An 18,101-nucleotide genomic window follows, 5' to 3' on the forward strand; every position below is an offset into this window, starting at 1 on the left:
AATATCTTAATTGTGTTCAAAAGATGAATGAAGGTCTTACGGGTGTAGAACGACATGAGTGTGAGTAATAAATGACATCTTCATTTTTGGTTGAACTAACATGCAGACTTTATTTAAGGTCTTTAAACTCACGAAATTTAATATTAAATGTTGAAAATTTTTCTATGTTGGTAAGCTTTCAAAATCTAACCCATAAGATTGTGATGTTTGCATATTCTGATAAAATCATTTACATTATGAAGTTCGATACTTCTTTCTTGCATATATATGTGCATAGTTAATTGTCTTTTTCTCGTCTATTTATCAACCTTTAAGCATTTCATCTGTATCGTTTTTACATAACTTTACCTTTATTTATTTGCTACTTTGCAAGTAGGCCTACTGGAGTTTACTTCAGGATAAGCAAATCATCTATGCAGATCTTTTAAAATACATTAAGCAATTATCTTCAGACTTTATACACAACAAGAAATACATATAAAAGGGAAACTCACCGCAACTGTGATAAGTCTTGACCTTTGGAAACATGCATACTTTAGCATTAATATGCCGCACAACAACCCACTGCTGATTTTCAAACTGCCGCCTCTATGTAAACATAACCACCACCATTGTCTGAAACTGGAAGCAGCGCCTCGGGGTTAAAGACTCATTTCCGTGAATCGGGTCCTTTGAACTTCGTTTCAACTAACTGGTTAAAAAAATGATTCCTTGATTCTTGCACGTCATCACGTGTTTCCTGACATCGTGGCATATGACCATATGACGTTCTGAATGTTCAGTCCGATTCTTGAACGAATCATTTAGTTTTGTCATCCGGTTCAATCGATACATCGTAAGATCCGACTCCTAAGGTCCAATACGAATTGGTCATCGCTTGTTAGAAACTGCTGTCTGTGAGAATGAACGCCGCTAGTCTCAGAGATTGCAAGGTAAGTTTGTAACTTGTTTTTCATTATAGTGCATATAACAGTTTCTCGAGTTATCACGAGTAGCTTTTTATGGGTTTCTCGAGATAAAAACGCTATAGCAAACTGTAAACCTTTCTTGAGAAATGTCACTATTGAAGTTGAAACCTTTTGACCTGGGTATCAAGGTTGAGTTTTTTTACTAGGCTTCATTAAACAACTACACATTATAACGAAATGTTACTTCACATGCCTGCAGTGCATGTTACAGGCAAGACAAAACTTTGCAAACCATAAACGTCAAACAACAGCACGTAAAAACTGCGTTGACCGGTTGAACATGAAAATAGGTTTCAGTTTGTGATTTGCCAGCAGTTTCTATATCAGAAGATTCATTTCTCCTTTTTTACAAGTAGTAAATTAATGTAATTGATATACATAATGCTCTGCACAGTATATTGCATTAGGTATTGTATTGAATATTCTATTGGTGGTACAAAACTAATTCAAGCAATCTTATTTGGCCAACAAATTTCAGTTACACTCCCTATATCATTTCTGTTGATATCATCGATGTTAGGCATGGAAATCAGAGGGTCTGCCGCTGTCCACCAGCAGTAATGAGGCCTGTAAACTATATGATGCTATACTGTCTCAGGTACATACATAAATATATACTGACTTTGATAAATGTGCTCTTTCTTCTGCATATAACTAACCTGAATGTTACTGTCTCTGGTAATCAGTATGTGACATGGCGTAATGATGAGACACTGGGAGGAATAGAAGGCTGTATTACAGCTGTAAAAGCTGCAGACCCGGACTTTGGTACGTGATTGCAACACTGAACATTGTAGTCTGTACTGTCAAAAGTCACTGTAAAAAAGGTTGTAAGTAATGTCTTCTGGAACACTTGATTCTTTACTGGTAAATGTTTGTATTCTGCTGTCACATTTTTTTTAAATGTACTGTACAGTGTCTTCTATGGAAGCTTTCCATCATGGAACAAAAATATAAAAAGGTAATTGCAACTATTTATCTCACAATCCTGCCTATTTTTCCCCCTCTCGCAATTCCAAATATGTCTCTCAATTCTGACTTTATTTCTGGCAATACCGAGTTTATAACTCTCAAGTCTCGGAATTGCGAGAAAAGAAGTCAAACTTGCAATTGCGAGGAAAAAAAGTAAGAATTACAAGATATAAACTCGGAATTGTGAGAAATTATGTCAGAATTGCAAGTTTATATATCACATTTCTGACTTTTTTTCTCAAAATTGTGATATATGAACTTGCAGTTGCTAGTTGTAAAGTCTGTATTGCAAGACATAAATTCGTAATTGTGAGAAAAAAAAAAAAAGTCAGAATTGTGGGGTTACCTTTTTTTATTCTGTGGTGGAAACAAGCTTCCATGTCTTCTCACATCACATAATTTTATCTCAAAATCAGTCATGCCCAGTTGTTTATTTGGTAAGTAGCTGTGTAATAAGTGTGATAATGCACAATCAGCTGGTCTTTATTGCAAGATAAACCCCTTGAGGTTTATACAAGCCATTCATTGTTTTCCTAAGTCCTCATTAGTGTCTCCACTATGCTGCAGTTATGGGACATGTGATCTCTACTGGGCTGGAGTTGGTGGGCACAGGAAGTTCTGTCTTGCGGGATGAGAGATTGGCCAGCGCTGTGAGGAAGACTGTGGAGCTGGCTAACTCTCAGGAGATCACGTCTAGAGAGAGAAACCATGTGAAAGCCATGGAGCTCTTCTCTAAAGGGTGAGTTCACATTAAGTTGACTAAGAGCTGCACAAGATCATTCAGCTGATGATATTACAAATGTTTCACAACTGCCCACTCTAAAAAGTGAGTTTTTTTCTTCTTCTTCTTCTTCTTCTTTTCTGATTCATTTTAAGCAAGGTTGCCTTTGGCCAACAAAGCAATTGTGAATTGGTTCTTTTAAGATTCATGTTCCCTCTAATGTACCCTTGAGCTGTAAAGATCGTGACTGTCATATGACACTAAGTTTTAGCTTGATTAAAGTTCTTGAATAAAGCAGCCTTTTTAAAAGAAGTTTCCCAATCATTTATGTTCTCAGCTCTAAATAATTTTCTTTAATAAAATAATATAACTCTGTGAAAAGATCACTTTTAAAAGAAGGTTCAGAGGTGATTAATACATTCGGTAAACTTTAGCTGGTAAAACACAACATTTCTGATTGGAAAAGAATCTTCACAAAATATCTATGACTGTAATACAGTGTTGTTATCATAAACTAAAACTAAAATTGTTTTCCGTAATTGCAATAAAGATGAAGTGTAAATATAAGATAAAAAAAATTAAACTAAAAAAAAAACTTAATTAGAAATGTTACGTTGAATTAACTGAAATGAGAAAGTTAAATATAAAAAAAAAATACTAAAGCTAAATACTATAATAGTAGGTAAATAATAATAAAATACCACTGCTGTACTATGTAAATGTTAAAGGGTTTTTTTTTTTTCTTTTCTTTTTTTTTTAATGAATGAAGTACATTGACTGGTGTGTTTCAGAGCCCTGCACAAGGCCTGTGAGGTTTGGGAGGGTATTCTGGCAGAACACCCCACAGACATGCTGGCACTGAAGTTTGCCCATGATGGATTCTTCTACCTGGGTGAACAGATTCAGATGAGAGACTCTGTGGCCAGAGTGCTGCCCCATTGGAAACCGCATATGCCATTCTATAGGCAGGTGCTCATGCTCCACCGATGCTGAATGCTGAATGCTGGCTTAAATACCCAAATTGGTCCACATGACAAAAACATTTTTAGAAGTGTCCTGAAATTAAATGTTTAACTAATTTATTCTCAGTAAAATGTTTTCATTGGATGTGGATGTGTTTTCCAGTTATCTGAAAGGGATGTATTCCTTTGGGCTTCTTGAGACTCATTTCTATGACGAAGCTGAAAAAATGGCAAAAGAGGTAGTATTTGTTTAATTGCCTATATAATTCTTATTATCCATTAGTATTGCTCATTACTTTCCAATGTAATGGCACTATAATGTACAAAAAATGACTAATTAGTCTATTAAACACGCATTATTAATTATAATTATATTAATATTTTATGTGATAAACATAAAATGTTTTTAATGCAGCAGACATGGTAAATGTCTTTTGCTTGTCTTGCAAAACTGGTGAAAATAAACAGAATAATATCAGATTTTATAAATCTAATAAAGTCCACATGTCCAGTGTACTGGATATTGAATATTTTATAGTTCCCCACACAGAAATTAATAAAAAAAATATGTTTGTTTTTATTTAAAAAAATTAAATGATATAAAATTCTGTTTTTATAATTCCATATTAACTGAAAGCACCATTAGTATAATGTATTATTTTTGCAGGGCCTGGCTCTGACCCCTCAGGATGGTTGGAGTGTCCATGCTGTAGCTCATGTCCATGAGATGAAGGCAGAGGTGGACAAGGGCCTAAAGTTCATGGCCTCTACAGAGAAAGACTGGGTGGTCAGTCTCAGAACGATTGTATAGAACATGTGTAGCACATTGTGTATTGTAAAATATTTAGGTCATATGATGTCTTATTTCTCCCCTAAAGGTGTGCGACATGTTGGCATGCCATAATTACTGGCACTGGGCTTTATATCACATTGAGAAGGTAAAAGGAGGCAACATAGTTACGTCAAGAACACAAGTTACTTTTATCCATTTTTTATCATGGAATTTTTTTTCTTTCTTCCACAGGGGAATTATGAAGCTGCTTTGAAGATTTTTGATGAGCAGGTCAGTGCACAGATGTGCTTATGACACTGTCTGACATTGACTTTAAAGAAGTGGCATGGTACTACTGTGGTTTGCATTGTAATACCATGTTTTTTTGTTGTTGTTGTTGTTGCTTTTTTTTCTATGTATCGTGGTAGTAGCATGGTATTCTTTAAAAATGTACCATGTAAATATCATAGTGCGTGAATATGGTAAAATATTCAGTATATATCCAAGATATTGCCATTTGATAGCACCTGTGGTACTGCCACAGTACTTACATTATCTCACAGAAATGAGTACACCCCTCACATTTTTGAAAATATTTTATTATATCTTTTCATGTGACAACACTGAAGAAATGACACTGCTACAATGTAAAGTAGTGATTGTACAGCTTGTATAACGGTGTAAATTTGCTGTCCCCTCAAAATAACTCAACACACAGCCATTAATGTGTAAACCGCTGGCCACAAAAGTGAGTACACCCATAAGTGAAAATGTCCAAAGTGTCAATTATTTTGTGTGGCCACCATTATTTTCCAGACCTGCCTTAACCCTCTTGGGCATGGAGTTCACCAGAGCTTCACAGGTTGCCACTCAAGTCCTCTTCCACTCCTCCATTGACGACATTACGGAGCTGGTGGATGTTAGAGACCTTACGCTCCTCCACCTTCTGTTTGAGGATGCCCCACAGATGGAATAAATAGGGTTTAGGTCTGGAGACATGCTTGGCCAGTCCATCACCTTTACCCTCAGTTATCATGTTGGAATACTGCCCTGTGGCCCAGTCTCCGAAGGGAGGGGATCATGCTCTACTCATTCATGGTTCCCTCAATGAACAGTAGCTCCCCAGTGCTTGCAGCACTCATGCAGCCCCAGACCATGACACTCCCACCACCATGCTTGACTGTAGGCAAGACACACTTGTCTTTGTACTCCTCATCTGGTTGCTGCCACACACACTTGACACCATCTGAACCAAATAAGTTTATCTTGGTCTCATCAGACCACAGGACATGGTTCCACTAATCCATGTCCTTAGTCTGCAAAACTGTTACTTAGTCTACAAAACTGCTTGTCTTCAGCAATCTGTTTGCGGGCTTTCATGTGCATCATCTTTAGAAGAGGCTTCCTTCTGGGATGAAAGCCATGCAGACCAATTTGATGCAGTGTGCGGCATATGGTCTGCGCACTGACAGGCTGATCCCCCACCCCTTCAACCTCTGAAGCAATGCTGGCAGCACTCATACGTCTATTTCCCAAACACAACCTCTGGATATAACGCTGAGCATGTGCACTCAACTTCTTTGGTTGACCATGTTGAGGCCTGTTCTGAGTGGAACCTGTCCTGTTAAACCGCTGTATGGTCTTGGCCACGGTCAGTTTCAGGGTCTTGGCAATCTTCTTATAGCCTACGCCATCTTTATGGGTTTTTTTTTTCAGATCCTCAGAGAGTTCTTTGCCATGAGGTGCCATGTTGAACTTCTAATGACCAGTATGAGAGAGTGAGAGTGATAACACCAAATTTAACACACCTGCTCCCAGTTCACACCAGAGACTTGTAACACTAACAAGTCACATGAGACCGGGGAGAGAAAATGGCTAATTTGGCCCAATTTGGACATTTTCACTTATGGGTGTACTCACTTTTGTGGCCAGCGGTTTAGACATTAATGGCTGTGTGTTGAGTTATTTTGAGAGGACAGCAAATTTACACTGTTATACAAGCTGTACACTCACTACTTTACATTGTAGCAGTGTCATTTCTTCAGTGTTGTCATGAAAAGTAATAATAATAAAATATTTAAAAAAAATGTGAGGGGTGTACTCACTTCTGTGAGATACTGTAAATCTTGTAGATGCATGGTGAATGTAATTAGTCACACCAGGGGAGAAATCCTGTTTCGTGTTCCATATGGAATGTGACGGATTCAGGCTGGCGAAAGTTGAATAGATTTAGACAGGAGCATATGGGTGTCAAGTCAAGTTGTTTCCAGGGCAATATCTCTACACTCTCTTGAATTTATATGAATCATTCATTCATTTACTGCAGGTACACTCTGTCAACAGACCATCAGTATTTGGATATTAGAATATTGAATGCTGTCAAACTAAATTTAGAATAGATGCATTCATTTAATAACTTGTATTGAAAAATCTTTATCTTAAATAGAAAGGTTGAAGTGACAATAGAATGTTTTACATTTATCTCAGCAGGTGCCTTTAGTCTCCGTGAAAGCACAGTGAAGGCGCTCTTAAGTAAAATGCTTTAGAAAGTTGTTACAAACCCGATTCCAAAAAAGTTGGGACACTGTACAAATTGTGAATAAACAGAATGCAATGATGTGGAAGTTTCAAATTTCAATATTTTATTCAGAATACAACATATATGACATATCAAATGTTTAAACTGAGAAAATGTATCATTTTAAGGGAAAAATAAGTTGATTTTAAATTTCATGGCATCAACACATCTCAAAAAAGTTGGGTCAAGGCCATGTTTACCACTGTGTGGCATCCCCTCTTCATTTTATAACAGTCTTCAAACGTCTGGGGACTGAGGAGACAAATTACTCAAGTTTAGGAATAGGAATGTTGTCCCATTCTTGTCTAATACAGGCTTCAAGTTGCACAACTGTCTTAGATCTTCTTTGTCGCATCTTCCTCTTTATGATGCACCAAATGTTTTATATGGGTGAAAGATCTGGACTGCAGGCTGGCCATTTCAGTACCTGGATCCTTCTTCTACTCAGCCATGATGTTGTAATTGATGCAGTATGTGGTCTGGCATTGTCATGTTGGAAAATGCAAGGTCTTCCCTGAAAGAGACGACGTCTGGATGGGAGCATATGTTGTTCTAGAACTTGGATATACCTTTCAGCATTGATGGCGCCTTTCCAGATGTGTAAGCTGCCCATGCCACACGCACTCATGCAACCCCATACCATCAGAGATGCAGGCTTCTGAACTGAGCGCTCATAACAACTTGGGTTGTCCTTGTCCTCTTTAGTCCGGATGACATGGTGTCCCAGTTTTCCAAAAAGAACTTCAAATTTTGATTTGTTTGACCACAGAACAGTTTTCCACTTTGCCACAGTCCATTTTAAATGAGCCTTGGCCCAGAGAAAACACCTGCGATTCTGGTTCATGTTTAGATATGGCTTCTTTTTTGACCTATAGATTGTGGATTGTGTTCACCGACAATGTTTTCTGGAAGTATTCCTGAGCCCACGTTGTGATTTCCATTACAGTAGCATTCCTGTATGTGATGCAGTGCCGTCTAAGGGCCCGAAGATCACGGGCATCCAGTATGGTTTTCCGGCCTTGACCCTTAAACACAGAGATTGTTCCAGATTCTCTGAATCTTTGGATGATATTATGCACTGTAGATGATGATAACTTCAAACTCTTTGCAATTTTTCTCTGAGAAACTCCTTTCTGATATTGCTCCACTATTTTTCGCCGCAGCATTGGGGGAATTGCTGATCCTTTGCCCATCTTGACTTCTGAGAGACACTGCCACTCTGAGACGCTCTTCTTATACCCAATCATGTTGCCAATTGACCTAATAAGTTGCAAATTGGTCCTCCAGCTGTTCCTTATATGTACATTTAACTTTTCCGGCCTCTTATTGCTACCTGTCCCAACTTTTTTGGAATGTGTAGTTCTCATGAAATCCAAAATGAGCCAATATTTGGCATGACATTTCAAAATGTCTCACTTTCAACATTTGATATGTTATCTATATTCTATTGTGAATAAAATATATGTTTATGAGATTTGTAAATTATTGCATTGCTTTTTTATTCACAATTTGTACAGCGTCCCAACTTTTTTGGAATCGGGTTTGTAAAAATATAATCTGTCTTTGGAAGTTATTACAAAGATTACATAACTTAAAATCTCCGTTACATAAAGACCAGTAGTTAATGTAGAGTATATTCACATTATGAACTTACATGGCTAGAGGTTTGTGGACACCAGAACACATTTGTGCTTGTTAAAAGTTTAATATTAATATGGAGGTGGGCCTCTCTTTGATTTTTATATCATCTTCCATCAGACATAAGAGCTTGGATGTTAGGTAGTGACGATGGGCATTGGCTAACAATCTGCGTTTAATGGAGTCATGACATGAGAAATCAAATTTGCCTTGATCTTTTGACATATAAGAGCTCTTTGTACCATTAAGACATCCTGCAAGTTTCATAGCTTAAATGTCCTCCTCATTATAAACAAAGTATTTATTTAATCAAGCTCCAAAAAACAGCTTGTTCTGATATTGGGTGATCTGTGACATCACATGGGCAAATACATTTGCATATGCCTGCCTCCTGAGCAAGACCTCGATAAATAGTTATACATCATCACACTATAGACCCCGCCCACTGGCATTTAGTTGCTTATCGACTGACATTTGCATAGACTGGATGTGAGTGTTTAGTCAAAAGCAAATAGAACCCATTATAATCACTCATGCTGTCTACACTGGATACAGTATACAGATTTATAAATTTATAAAATAAATGATTTAATAATGCTTTGTCTGTAAATGACGGTTTTATATGGATAATGTTTTCAAAACAAACATTAGCCAATCATAACAGTGTCTGTTTATTGACAAGCCTTAAAGGAGCTGACCCTTAAAAACAGGTAATTTCAGACACAGGGTCAGAATGAAGGTAGGAAATAATATTTTTTAAGGAAATATGTTTTTTCACATATATATTTGTTTGTTGTTTGTGCAAAAAAATAAATAAATAAAACATTATTATTATATTTGAAGGAACATATTAAAATAATTGGAAAAAAAATAATAAAAAATCCATGTCATGGCCCATTAAATTCATCCCAGTAAGTCTGGGCTTTATGCATTTCAGTCAAGTTCTTCTAGTAAAACATTTAGTTTTGGACCTCTCTTTGTGCCAACCATGCTAAAACAATAAATGCACCTAATTCTCTTAAAATGTTGTTGATTGTACAGCCATATGCTTGATTTTATGCACCTGTCAGTAATTGATGTAGCTGAAATGGTCAAACCGGTTGATTAGAAAGGAGCATGCACATGCTTTTTTGGTCATGTGGTGTATATGGATTAGTTTCATGACCTGTCAAACTCATTATATAATGTAACAATGTTAATGAAAGTTATGATGAATTGTTACCTAGATGTGGAATTGAAATTACTGGTGACATTTAAAACCTTTCTCCAGGTTTCTCAGCGCTGTGTGAAGTCTGGAGCCATGCTGGACACTGTTGATGCTTGTTCATTGCTCTACAGACTAGAGCTGGAGGGTGAGATATCATTCAGTCTTAAAATAGAGATTGAAAACAATAAAACCTTGTCATCTCTGAGCAAGGGCAGATAAATGTTTCTGTTGGGTCCATTTCTGCTTTTCATCAAAAAGCTTGCGCATGCTGAACACATTTGCTTTTGACAGTTTAATCAAGACAGGTCGGAAGTCTGCTGGAATATAATGTGAATTTGCTGTGTTGAAAAGCCCTGATTTGGTGTGAAGATCATCCGACTGGTGTTAGGCAAGTTTCTGAACCTCGAAAACGAGTGTATTTTGGGTAAAGAACTTGAATGGTGAAAATGGCAAATGGCTGGGGTATAGAATCTGGGGTTACACTGTTTTTTAAGGTGCCAGTGTAATTAAATATTTAAATACTGAGAGTGGCTTTTAAATACTATAGAGTCAGGGTTAGATTAGGGTTTTGTTTAGGATTAGTTGCATGCAGTTATGCACAATTCATAATAATTACTATAGTAACAACATGTAACAAGGACACTGTAAAATAAAGTGTTACCCAAATTTGGTCATGGCTTGTACTGTATGTAACAGAACTGCTAAACAGAATTGGAATTTTTTATTGTTTTTGAATGAAAATCAGATAACAATAAAAAATAAATATAAATAAACAATGTAGAGATATAATCATCTGTTTATAATTTATATATTTTTTCAAAAATGTCCTAAATTATTATATGCTTAAAACAAGTGGAAAAAACAATTATCCTTTTAAGAAAAAATAATTTTCGGTCTGTGAAAACCGAAAAAGTTAAAATTAAACAATTTTGGTCTCAAGTTTATAAGGAAACAAGACAAAAGTACTGATTAAGAAAAATAGTTTTGCAGTCAATTGCCTTGGAAAGGCTTGACGAAACATATTTTTCTTTGTTTACTTGTGGAACATGTAATAACAGGAGGGGATGTTTACAGTGCAATCTATGACGTTCAGTTGGTTATCTAGGAGATATTTTATCCTTTGGGACAAGGGAACTTGTGACATTCACAGAGAAGATAAATAGAAGATAAAGAGGCATTCAACCTTTCCAGGCTTGATCTTAGGGTGAGCTGGTTTGAAAAATTACTAACATTACAAAAAACCTGCTCCTGCTCTATTTTATTTAGCCTATTTATGGGCACAGTTGAAGGTGACATGATCTATTTCCAAGGATATGTCTAAAGTCTTTGCTGAAAACTATATTCAGATTTTATAATGCTTTTCACAGTTTATATTATTTTAAAACAGCTTTATAAAAATATAACTAGTCACATAGGGCCAGCTTGCACTAGCAAAAACCCTTTTTGGCATTCTAAAACTACTGTCAGGGTTTACTAAAGACATTTACTGAAAAATTAGTGATGAAAAGTCGTAGACAGTTGCATAGCTGACCTTGTTGCATTATGCATTTGTAGGAGTTTCCCTTTGAGACACAAAATTTATAGGTGGACAGTATTTAAATAAATTATGTAATGTAATTTACTAAGGTTTACAGAAATCTAACCCATTTTGCACACATTGCTGTGTCTCTTTTCTTTAATTTGCACATTGTCTGTAGATCATCTGCAGAACTTTCCACTTCCATTGGCACTTTTATAGGATTGCGGTCCCTTTTTTGGAAATCAGCCATGATTATAGTAGGAAATAATGTTTGTTTAGAAAAAGTATTAAAATATAGTAGTCTCGGAAGTCCATTCTAAAGCATGCAAGCTTACAAAATTACTTGAAACCCTGCAAACCATGGAGATTTTAAATTTATGTCTTCTATGAATTAATCTTATGAGCTCAAATGTTTTTGTACTATGCTAATTCACAGGACAGAGTTCACTTGAACTTTGGTAAGTATTGCTCTCCCATATTCACATGCGTATTAATATAAATTCACGGACTGTGAAGTCTAGCATGACTGGAAGGGACGGCTGGAGGGATGCTGGCACTAGCCAGTGAAGCATCCCTTGCTGTCTGGCTTGTGTCACTGCCTGTAGGCATGGTTCAGAAGCACAGATGAGCAGAGATAGTCGGATGTAAAACTGCATATGGCATATGCTCAGTTAATGAATAAGATGCATGTTTTTGTGCTGAAATGTAGTGCAACTGTGTGTTTGTGTGTATAAAATATGTTTTCTTTGCAGGTGTGAGCGTGAAGGACCACTACCGAGAGCTGTTGCAGGTGACCCAGCCACACACAGAGGACCACACATTACTTTTCAATGACCTACACTTCCTCATGGTTTCCCTGGGTAGCAAGGAGACCGCCACCACTCAGCGCCTGTTGGAGAGTCTGCAGGAACTAGCTAAGTGAGCCGCACACATTACATAACCCACTCAAGAGATTACATTACAGCCAGGTTCTGCTCAGGGGTGGGAGCTTGTGGAGGCTGAGTTGTGGACAAATGTAGCGTGTCTTCAGGCTCTGTATGAGATTTCTTAGAAATTTCCCTGCTCTGGGGAAGACTGGCATCCTCAAGGCTGATGCGCTGCATGCTTATTTATTCCAATTTGTCATTATGGCCAGAAACAAACATCTGGTAAAGGTTCTAAAGAAGGAACAATGTGTATTGAAAGTATATCCTAGCACAAAAATATATTTCTTGTCAGCATGCTGTGTTTTATAAGATAACATGATGGAGAGGAATCCACTGAGAGTTGTATTTTCAGCACAGCATCTGTTCAAAGAAAGCAGTGTTCTTTCAAAGAGCAGAATGTTTTTCGTTATCCACTCATTTCTTTATTCACTTTAGGTTTTTGGTAACTATTTTACACTAAAAAGAAGAAGAAAAAAACTTAGCTGAATTGGTTGTCTAAACCAGGGGTTCTCAAACTTTTTAGGTGATTGACCACCTAAAATATAAAAGTGAGTGCATAAATTTATACTGTGAAAAATCAAAATATTATAAGTATGTGTAAAATATTATTTGGAAAATATTTTGTTTCTATTATGTCGACACTATTTTATTTCTACTCGCCATTAGAGTACTGTTAGATGGATAAAACCTGAATAGAAACACCAAACAAGACAAACCCCTGGGGCCTCTTTTATGAAACTTGCCAGGTTGGAACCTGATGTAGCTCTAAACAATTTTCCACGTCAAAGAGTGACTGTTTTTATAAATATGAACGTTGGCGTGGATTTTAGCATACGCATACTCTAAGATCAAATCTGTGCATACGCTAAAATCAACACCAACGTTCATATATATTTATAAAAACGCTCTTTGAAACCATTCAGCTGCGCACAATTTCAAGATCAATTGTAATTTATAGATTTCATGTCTACGTTCATTCTCTGAATCACGTACGCACATTTGAGAAATGATCGTACGATCAACTGTAGGATGTTTTTCCCTAGTTTAAACAAGGAAGAATGCTTTCAAACATTTGATGTGAAACAATATAATTATCTTACTTTATAGAACACAAAATAAGATGTTTTAAAGGGATACTCCACCGTTTTTTCATATTAAACTATGTTATTCCCTTAACTAAGACGAGTTGATACATACCTCTCTCGTCTCAGTGCATGCACTAAATCGCTCTGTCTTGCGGCGAAACTTTGTTAGCACTTAGCTTAGCCCAGTTCATTCAATAGGGGCCAAGCAGAGAAGCTACCAAACACCTCCACGTTTTCCCTTTTTAAATACAGTTACTTGAGTAGTGTAACTCGACCTAGGACGGTGACACAAAACAAAACGTTGCGCTTTTCTAAGCGTGTAAAATGGATAACTATATTGTATGGAGGAATACCATAGCAAGTGCTCCGGAGCACTTTGACTTGACTGACTCCTCCTCCCTCTCATTTCTGTCAATAGAACCAACGTGACTTTTACAGGAGAGGGAGGGGGGGGGGGGGGTATTTTACTGCGCCAAGTCAAAGTGCTCCCGAGCACTTGCTATGGTATTCCGCCATACAATACAGTTATCCATTTTACACGCTTAGAAAAGCGCAACGTTTGTGTCACCGTCCTAGGTCGAGTTACACTACTCGAGTAACTGTATTTAAAAAGGGAAAACGTGGAGGTGTTTGGTAGCTTCTCTGCTTGGCCCCTATTGAATGAACTGGGCTAAGCTAAGTGCTAACAAAGTTTCGCCGCAAGACAGAGCGATTTAGTGCACGCACTGAGACGAGAGAGGTATGTATCAACTCGTCTTAGTTAAGGGAATAACTTAGTTTAATATGAAAAAACGGTGGAGTATCCCTTTAAATAATGTTCACGCTGCTGTTTTCCCTATCTAGTAAATCATGTAGTGATGAGGGGCTGGCAAACTTAAAAAAAAAAAAAAAAAAAAAAGTCTTTTGTTGTATATGGAGTGACATAAGAATGAATAAACGATGACAGAAATGTCCATTTTAGCATTACTCAGATGCCTCTGTTTTCCTCCTTCAGAGACCCAGCAGAAAACCATCAGCTCCAGATAGCTGAGCGTGTGGGACTGCCCATGTGTCAGGCTCTGCTGGAGTATGACCAGGGAAACTACAGCCAAGCTGTGGAGCTGCTTAAACCCATCAGAGACCGCTTTGTAGAGATAGGGGGCAGTGACGCACAGGTCTTTCAACACTTCACTGTAGTATGTATTAGATAAGCAGTGTTTCCACACTAAACAACCTCCTTTTTTGTTCTTCTGCAGAGAGATGTTTTCAGTCAGCTCCTTATTCATGCTGCCATGAAATCGGGAGACAAAGAACACCAACGATTTGCCAGGTAAACGTTGTATTATTACCTACAAAGTGGAAAATGGTTTTCAAATAGCTCATTTGTTGTCTTTTGTGCTTTAATGCTGCACTTTAAAGGTCTTGTTTGGCTTACAATGTAAGCTCTATAGACAGTGTAGGATGCATGCTGACAGTTACCACATTACCTTAATTTGCTTTGTTAACTTCCATTGAAAGCATGTTAAGTTTTCTTACCCCTGGCAGAATCTAGAAGATGATTAACAATTTGAAATAAGAGATGTGTAATCTTTAAGATTTATTTTAATTAGTATGACCCTGATAATGCTATTTGACATAACAGGTATGTTAATTTATTCCACAAAGATAGATAGATAGATAGATAGATAGATAGATAGATAGATAGATAGATAGATAGATAGATAGATAGATAGATAGATAGATAGATAGATAGATAGATAGATAGATAGATAGATAGATAGATAGATAGATAGATAGATAGATAGATTCTTAATATCATTCAGTTCATCTTCATTGAGGCAATACAAATAAATAATTTTTATTGTTTATTTTATTTAATTTATTTGACTTATTATATATTTTTTTATTTCACTTTGCTAAATGATAAAAAAAACAACTAAGAAACATCTCAATAACTGAGGCGATACATATCTCGATGCATAGCTAAAGATACTATACATTAAAGATGCATACAAAGCAGCTACCGATGCGATGCCACACGATTCACCCCATTTCGATGCAGTGCAATCCGATTTCAATTCGATTTAACACAGTGAGATACAATGCAATAAGATGCAATGAAAAAAAAATATGATGCTATGCAATTCAATTTGTTTACAATAATAGGGCTCTATGAATTTTTTCCCCAGAAATTCTGTGTTGTGCTTTAGTATGTCTAGTAAAGGAATTCCCTCGTCTGCACCATTCCGCGTTATACAGTAAATTCTATTTTTATGAATGGATTTTGTGATTCTGTCCCTGTTTTCTGCATCGGCAGAAATTATAGGGCCCTAAATATGGAACAGAAAGTTCGCTTTTATTTCTTTGGTTCAGACAGACAGCAAATCATAAATAAAATTGAGTGCCTGACTTCTAACATTCACATGGCCCTTTCACAAATCAGGCCTTTGCAGTAGTGCCATGTTAATCTATATTCTATTTGACTCTCAGGACACAGTTGTTCTCCGTGGTGTTGTGATACATCATATTCACTTAGCGGTGGTGGGGAGAGAACGCACTTGAGGAAGTTTAGAGAAGAGAAATCAATCTACATATAAAATATTGGTCACAAACGATTTGTATCTTTCTAAATAATGAAAGTATAGCGCATCTACTTATTATATATAGTTTTTTACTGATGTAAATATGTTAGAAACGATGCATCGCGATACAAATGCCACACTTTTTTAAATCGATGCATCGAATCGTTAACTTTTATACCAATGCAAATCTGTGAATCTTACCATCCCTAATAGCTACACTCGATATAATTTAAGTTTTTAAGTATTTAATCGGGAATGTTCCTTTAAAGGTCCTGTTTTTCGTGATCCCATGTTTCAAACTTTAGTTAGTGTGTAATGTTGTTGTTAGAGTATAAATAAAATCTGTAAAATTTTAAAGCTCAAAGTTCAATGCCAAGCGAGATATTTTATTTAACAGAAGTCGCCTACATCGAACGGCCAGTTTGGACTACATCCCTCTACTTCCTTCTTTAATGACGTCACTAAAACCGTTTTTTGACTAACCTCCGCCAACAGGAATACACAAGAGTTGTGTTTGTAGAGTGTGTTTGTCGCCATGTCATCGAAACGCTGTTATTTTCATCCCGCAGTCCAATCACCGGGTCTGATTCCGGCTCAAATTAATATGGTAAAATTAAAGACATGTTCACAATAACACTGAGCGCATGCATCTCCACGTTATGGTAAGAGGCGTGACTTTTCCGGGCAAGGTGCGCTCAGAGCTTTCGGATCACAACACAGGAACCGCTGGCATTCTCGTTATGTATTTCTGAAGGAGGGACTTCATAGAACAAGGAAGTCATCAGCCCGTTTTTATGACAGTGGAAACAGCGGTATACAGATAAGTAAATTATGTGAAAAATACTGTGTTTTTTTACACGCGAAACATGAACACATGTTATATTGCACACTATAAACACAATCAAAGCTTCAAAAAAACACGAAAAACGGGACCTTTAAGCATGGGTTTCTCACTTCATCGTGACCCAGAGATCTTTTTGGGGTCAGCCTTTTAGATTTTACTGATTAATATTTTATATTCTAGTCACGATCAACTAATCTGTATTATAAACACAGATGTCTTTCCAAGCTAATAAACAACTTTTGTTAACTTAATAAAATAATACATCAAAAGCCATGGCCAAATACCTTTCAAAAAAAAGAAGTTCTTGGCATTCAATGAACTGGTTGTGAATAAAGGCACACAACAGATTGAAGTGCACATTTGGCAGCACATTTTCATACAGAAATCAGTAAAACTACTATACAAGGCCACAGGGTTCCCATTAAAGATGAACTGTCATGTCAACTGATGTGCTAATTATAACCAAACCGTCCGCGAATGCCAGGTATTTCTGTGTAATTCAGTTTCAAACAGAAATTTACATATTGCATTTCATTAGTATGCAATGCTCATAAATCGAAAATTCTTCCAAATTTCAAACTCCCCACCTGTTCTACACAGGTTGCACATAAAATGACTGCATGTGAATATTTTTTAAAATGCTTCATTTAGACTGCAGTGTTGTCCTGCAGGGATTTTCTTGGACTCTTTCTAAGGAAACAGGTGTTGTGTGTTTTTGTCCCTAGATGCATGCTGACCGAAAGAGATGCAGTGCGGCCAAACTCCCTGCTCACAGACCGTCTGATCCAGAGAGCCCACTCCTTACATGTTTAAATCCCTACACGGCTAACAACCGGTTCTCTGTTAGTTTAATCACAGGCTGCTTTCCTAACTCATTTAACTACAGACATCAGATCAGAGAGCCCTGCGTACAGCCCAAGAGTGTGCACTGAAGTCTTCTGTTTAATGGGTTCACTCCTCCAACGTCTGTTAGTCTAGTCTCTTCCATTCTCTTACATTGCAAGACATAAATTAAATGGAAGTGTGCAAATGGAAGAAATGCCTTGCAAAGATATTTTGCATTACATGTTATTCCAAGTCTGAGCAGTATTTTCTCTGTAGGCATGCAACAAATGACCAAGATTATTCAATGCTGTGTGCATTAAAAATGAACTTACAAATATGCCTCCAGACTTTTTGAATTTGTAATGAGGAAATAACAAACAATCCCACAAGTTTTACAAACAAACTTTTTTTTTTTTTTTTTATCAAATAACAGAACAAATGTAAACCAAAACAGAAAATAAATAAGAACTGGCTCCGAGGCAGAGTGAAATGAAACTGAGAGGAAAATGTGCTGGAAGTGTGA

The 18,101-nt window shown here is 36.8% G+C and overlaps 1 protein-coding gene across 2 annotated transcripts; it reads left to right on the forward strand.

Annotated features, from left to right (window-relative positions):
* The first annotated feature begins 812 nt into the window (after positions 1 to 812).
* ttc38 (tetratricopeptide repeat domain 38) lies at positions 813 to 17,894 on the forward strand. 2 transcript variants are annotated; one of them, XM_067390084.1, is made up of 14 exons: positions 813 to 932; positions 1,447 to 1,566; positions 1,655 to 1,736; positions 2,508 to 2,679; positions 3,453 to 3,626; positions 3,787 to 3,862; positions 4,291 to 4,410; positions 4,502 to 4,561; positions 4,648 to 4,686; positions 9,882 to 9,963; positions 12,090 to 12,255; positions 14,343 to 14,502; positions 14,584 to 14,657; positions 17,479 to 17,893. In XM_067390084.1, exons 4-14 carry the CDS (start codon positions 2,510 to 2,512, stop codon positions 17,564 to 17,566), a joined length of 1,209 nt encoding a protein of 402 aa, XP_067246185.1. In that variant the 5' UTR covers positions 813 to 932; positions 1,447 to 1,566; positions 1,655 to 1,736; positions 2,508 to 2,509; the 3' UTR covers positions 17,567 to 17,893. The 2 variants fall into 2 exon arrangements, with proteins under 2 accessions (XP_067246185.1, XP_067246184.1); XM_067390083.1 differs by having other exon boundaries at positions 825 to 932; positions 1,489 to 1,566; positions 17,479 to 17,894.
* The last annotated feature ends 207 nt before the right edge of the window (positions 17,895 to 18,101 follow it).

This window comes from Chanodichthys erythropterus, chromosome 7, assembly GCF_024489055.1.
Source record: "Chanodichthys erythropterus isolate Z2021 chromosome 7, ASM2448905v1, whole genome shotgun sequence".
NCBI classification, from domain to species: domain Eukaryota; kingdom Metazoa; phylum Chordata; class Actinopteri; order Cypriniformes; family Xenocyprididae; genus Chanodichthys; species Chanodichthys erythropterus.

What these genes read in the sequence shown, in the direction of transcription:
- ttc38 (XM_067390083.1), top strand. Translation starts at nt 903, where the DNA reads ATGAACGCCGCTAGTCTCAGAGATTGCAAG. An exon ending in CCGCATATGCCATTCTATAG is followed by an intron (nt 3,627 to 3,786) that starts GCAGGTGCTCAT and finishes TGTGTTTTCCAG; the next exon opens with TTATCTGAAAGGGATGTATT. An exon ending in CTTTATATCACATTGAGAAG is followed by an intron (nt 4,562 to 4,647) that starts GTAAAAGGAGGC and finishes TTTCTTCCACAG; the next exon opens with GGGAATTATGAAGCTGCTTT.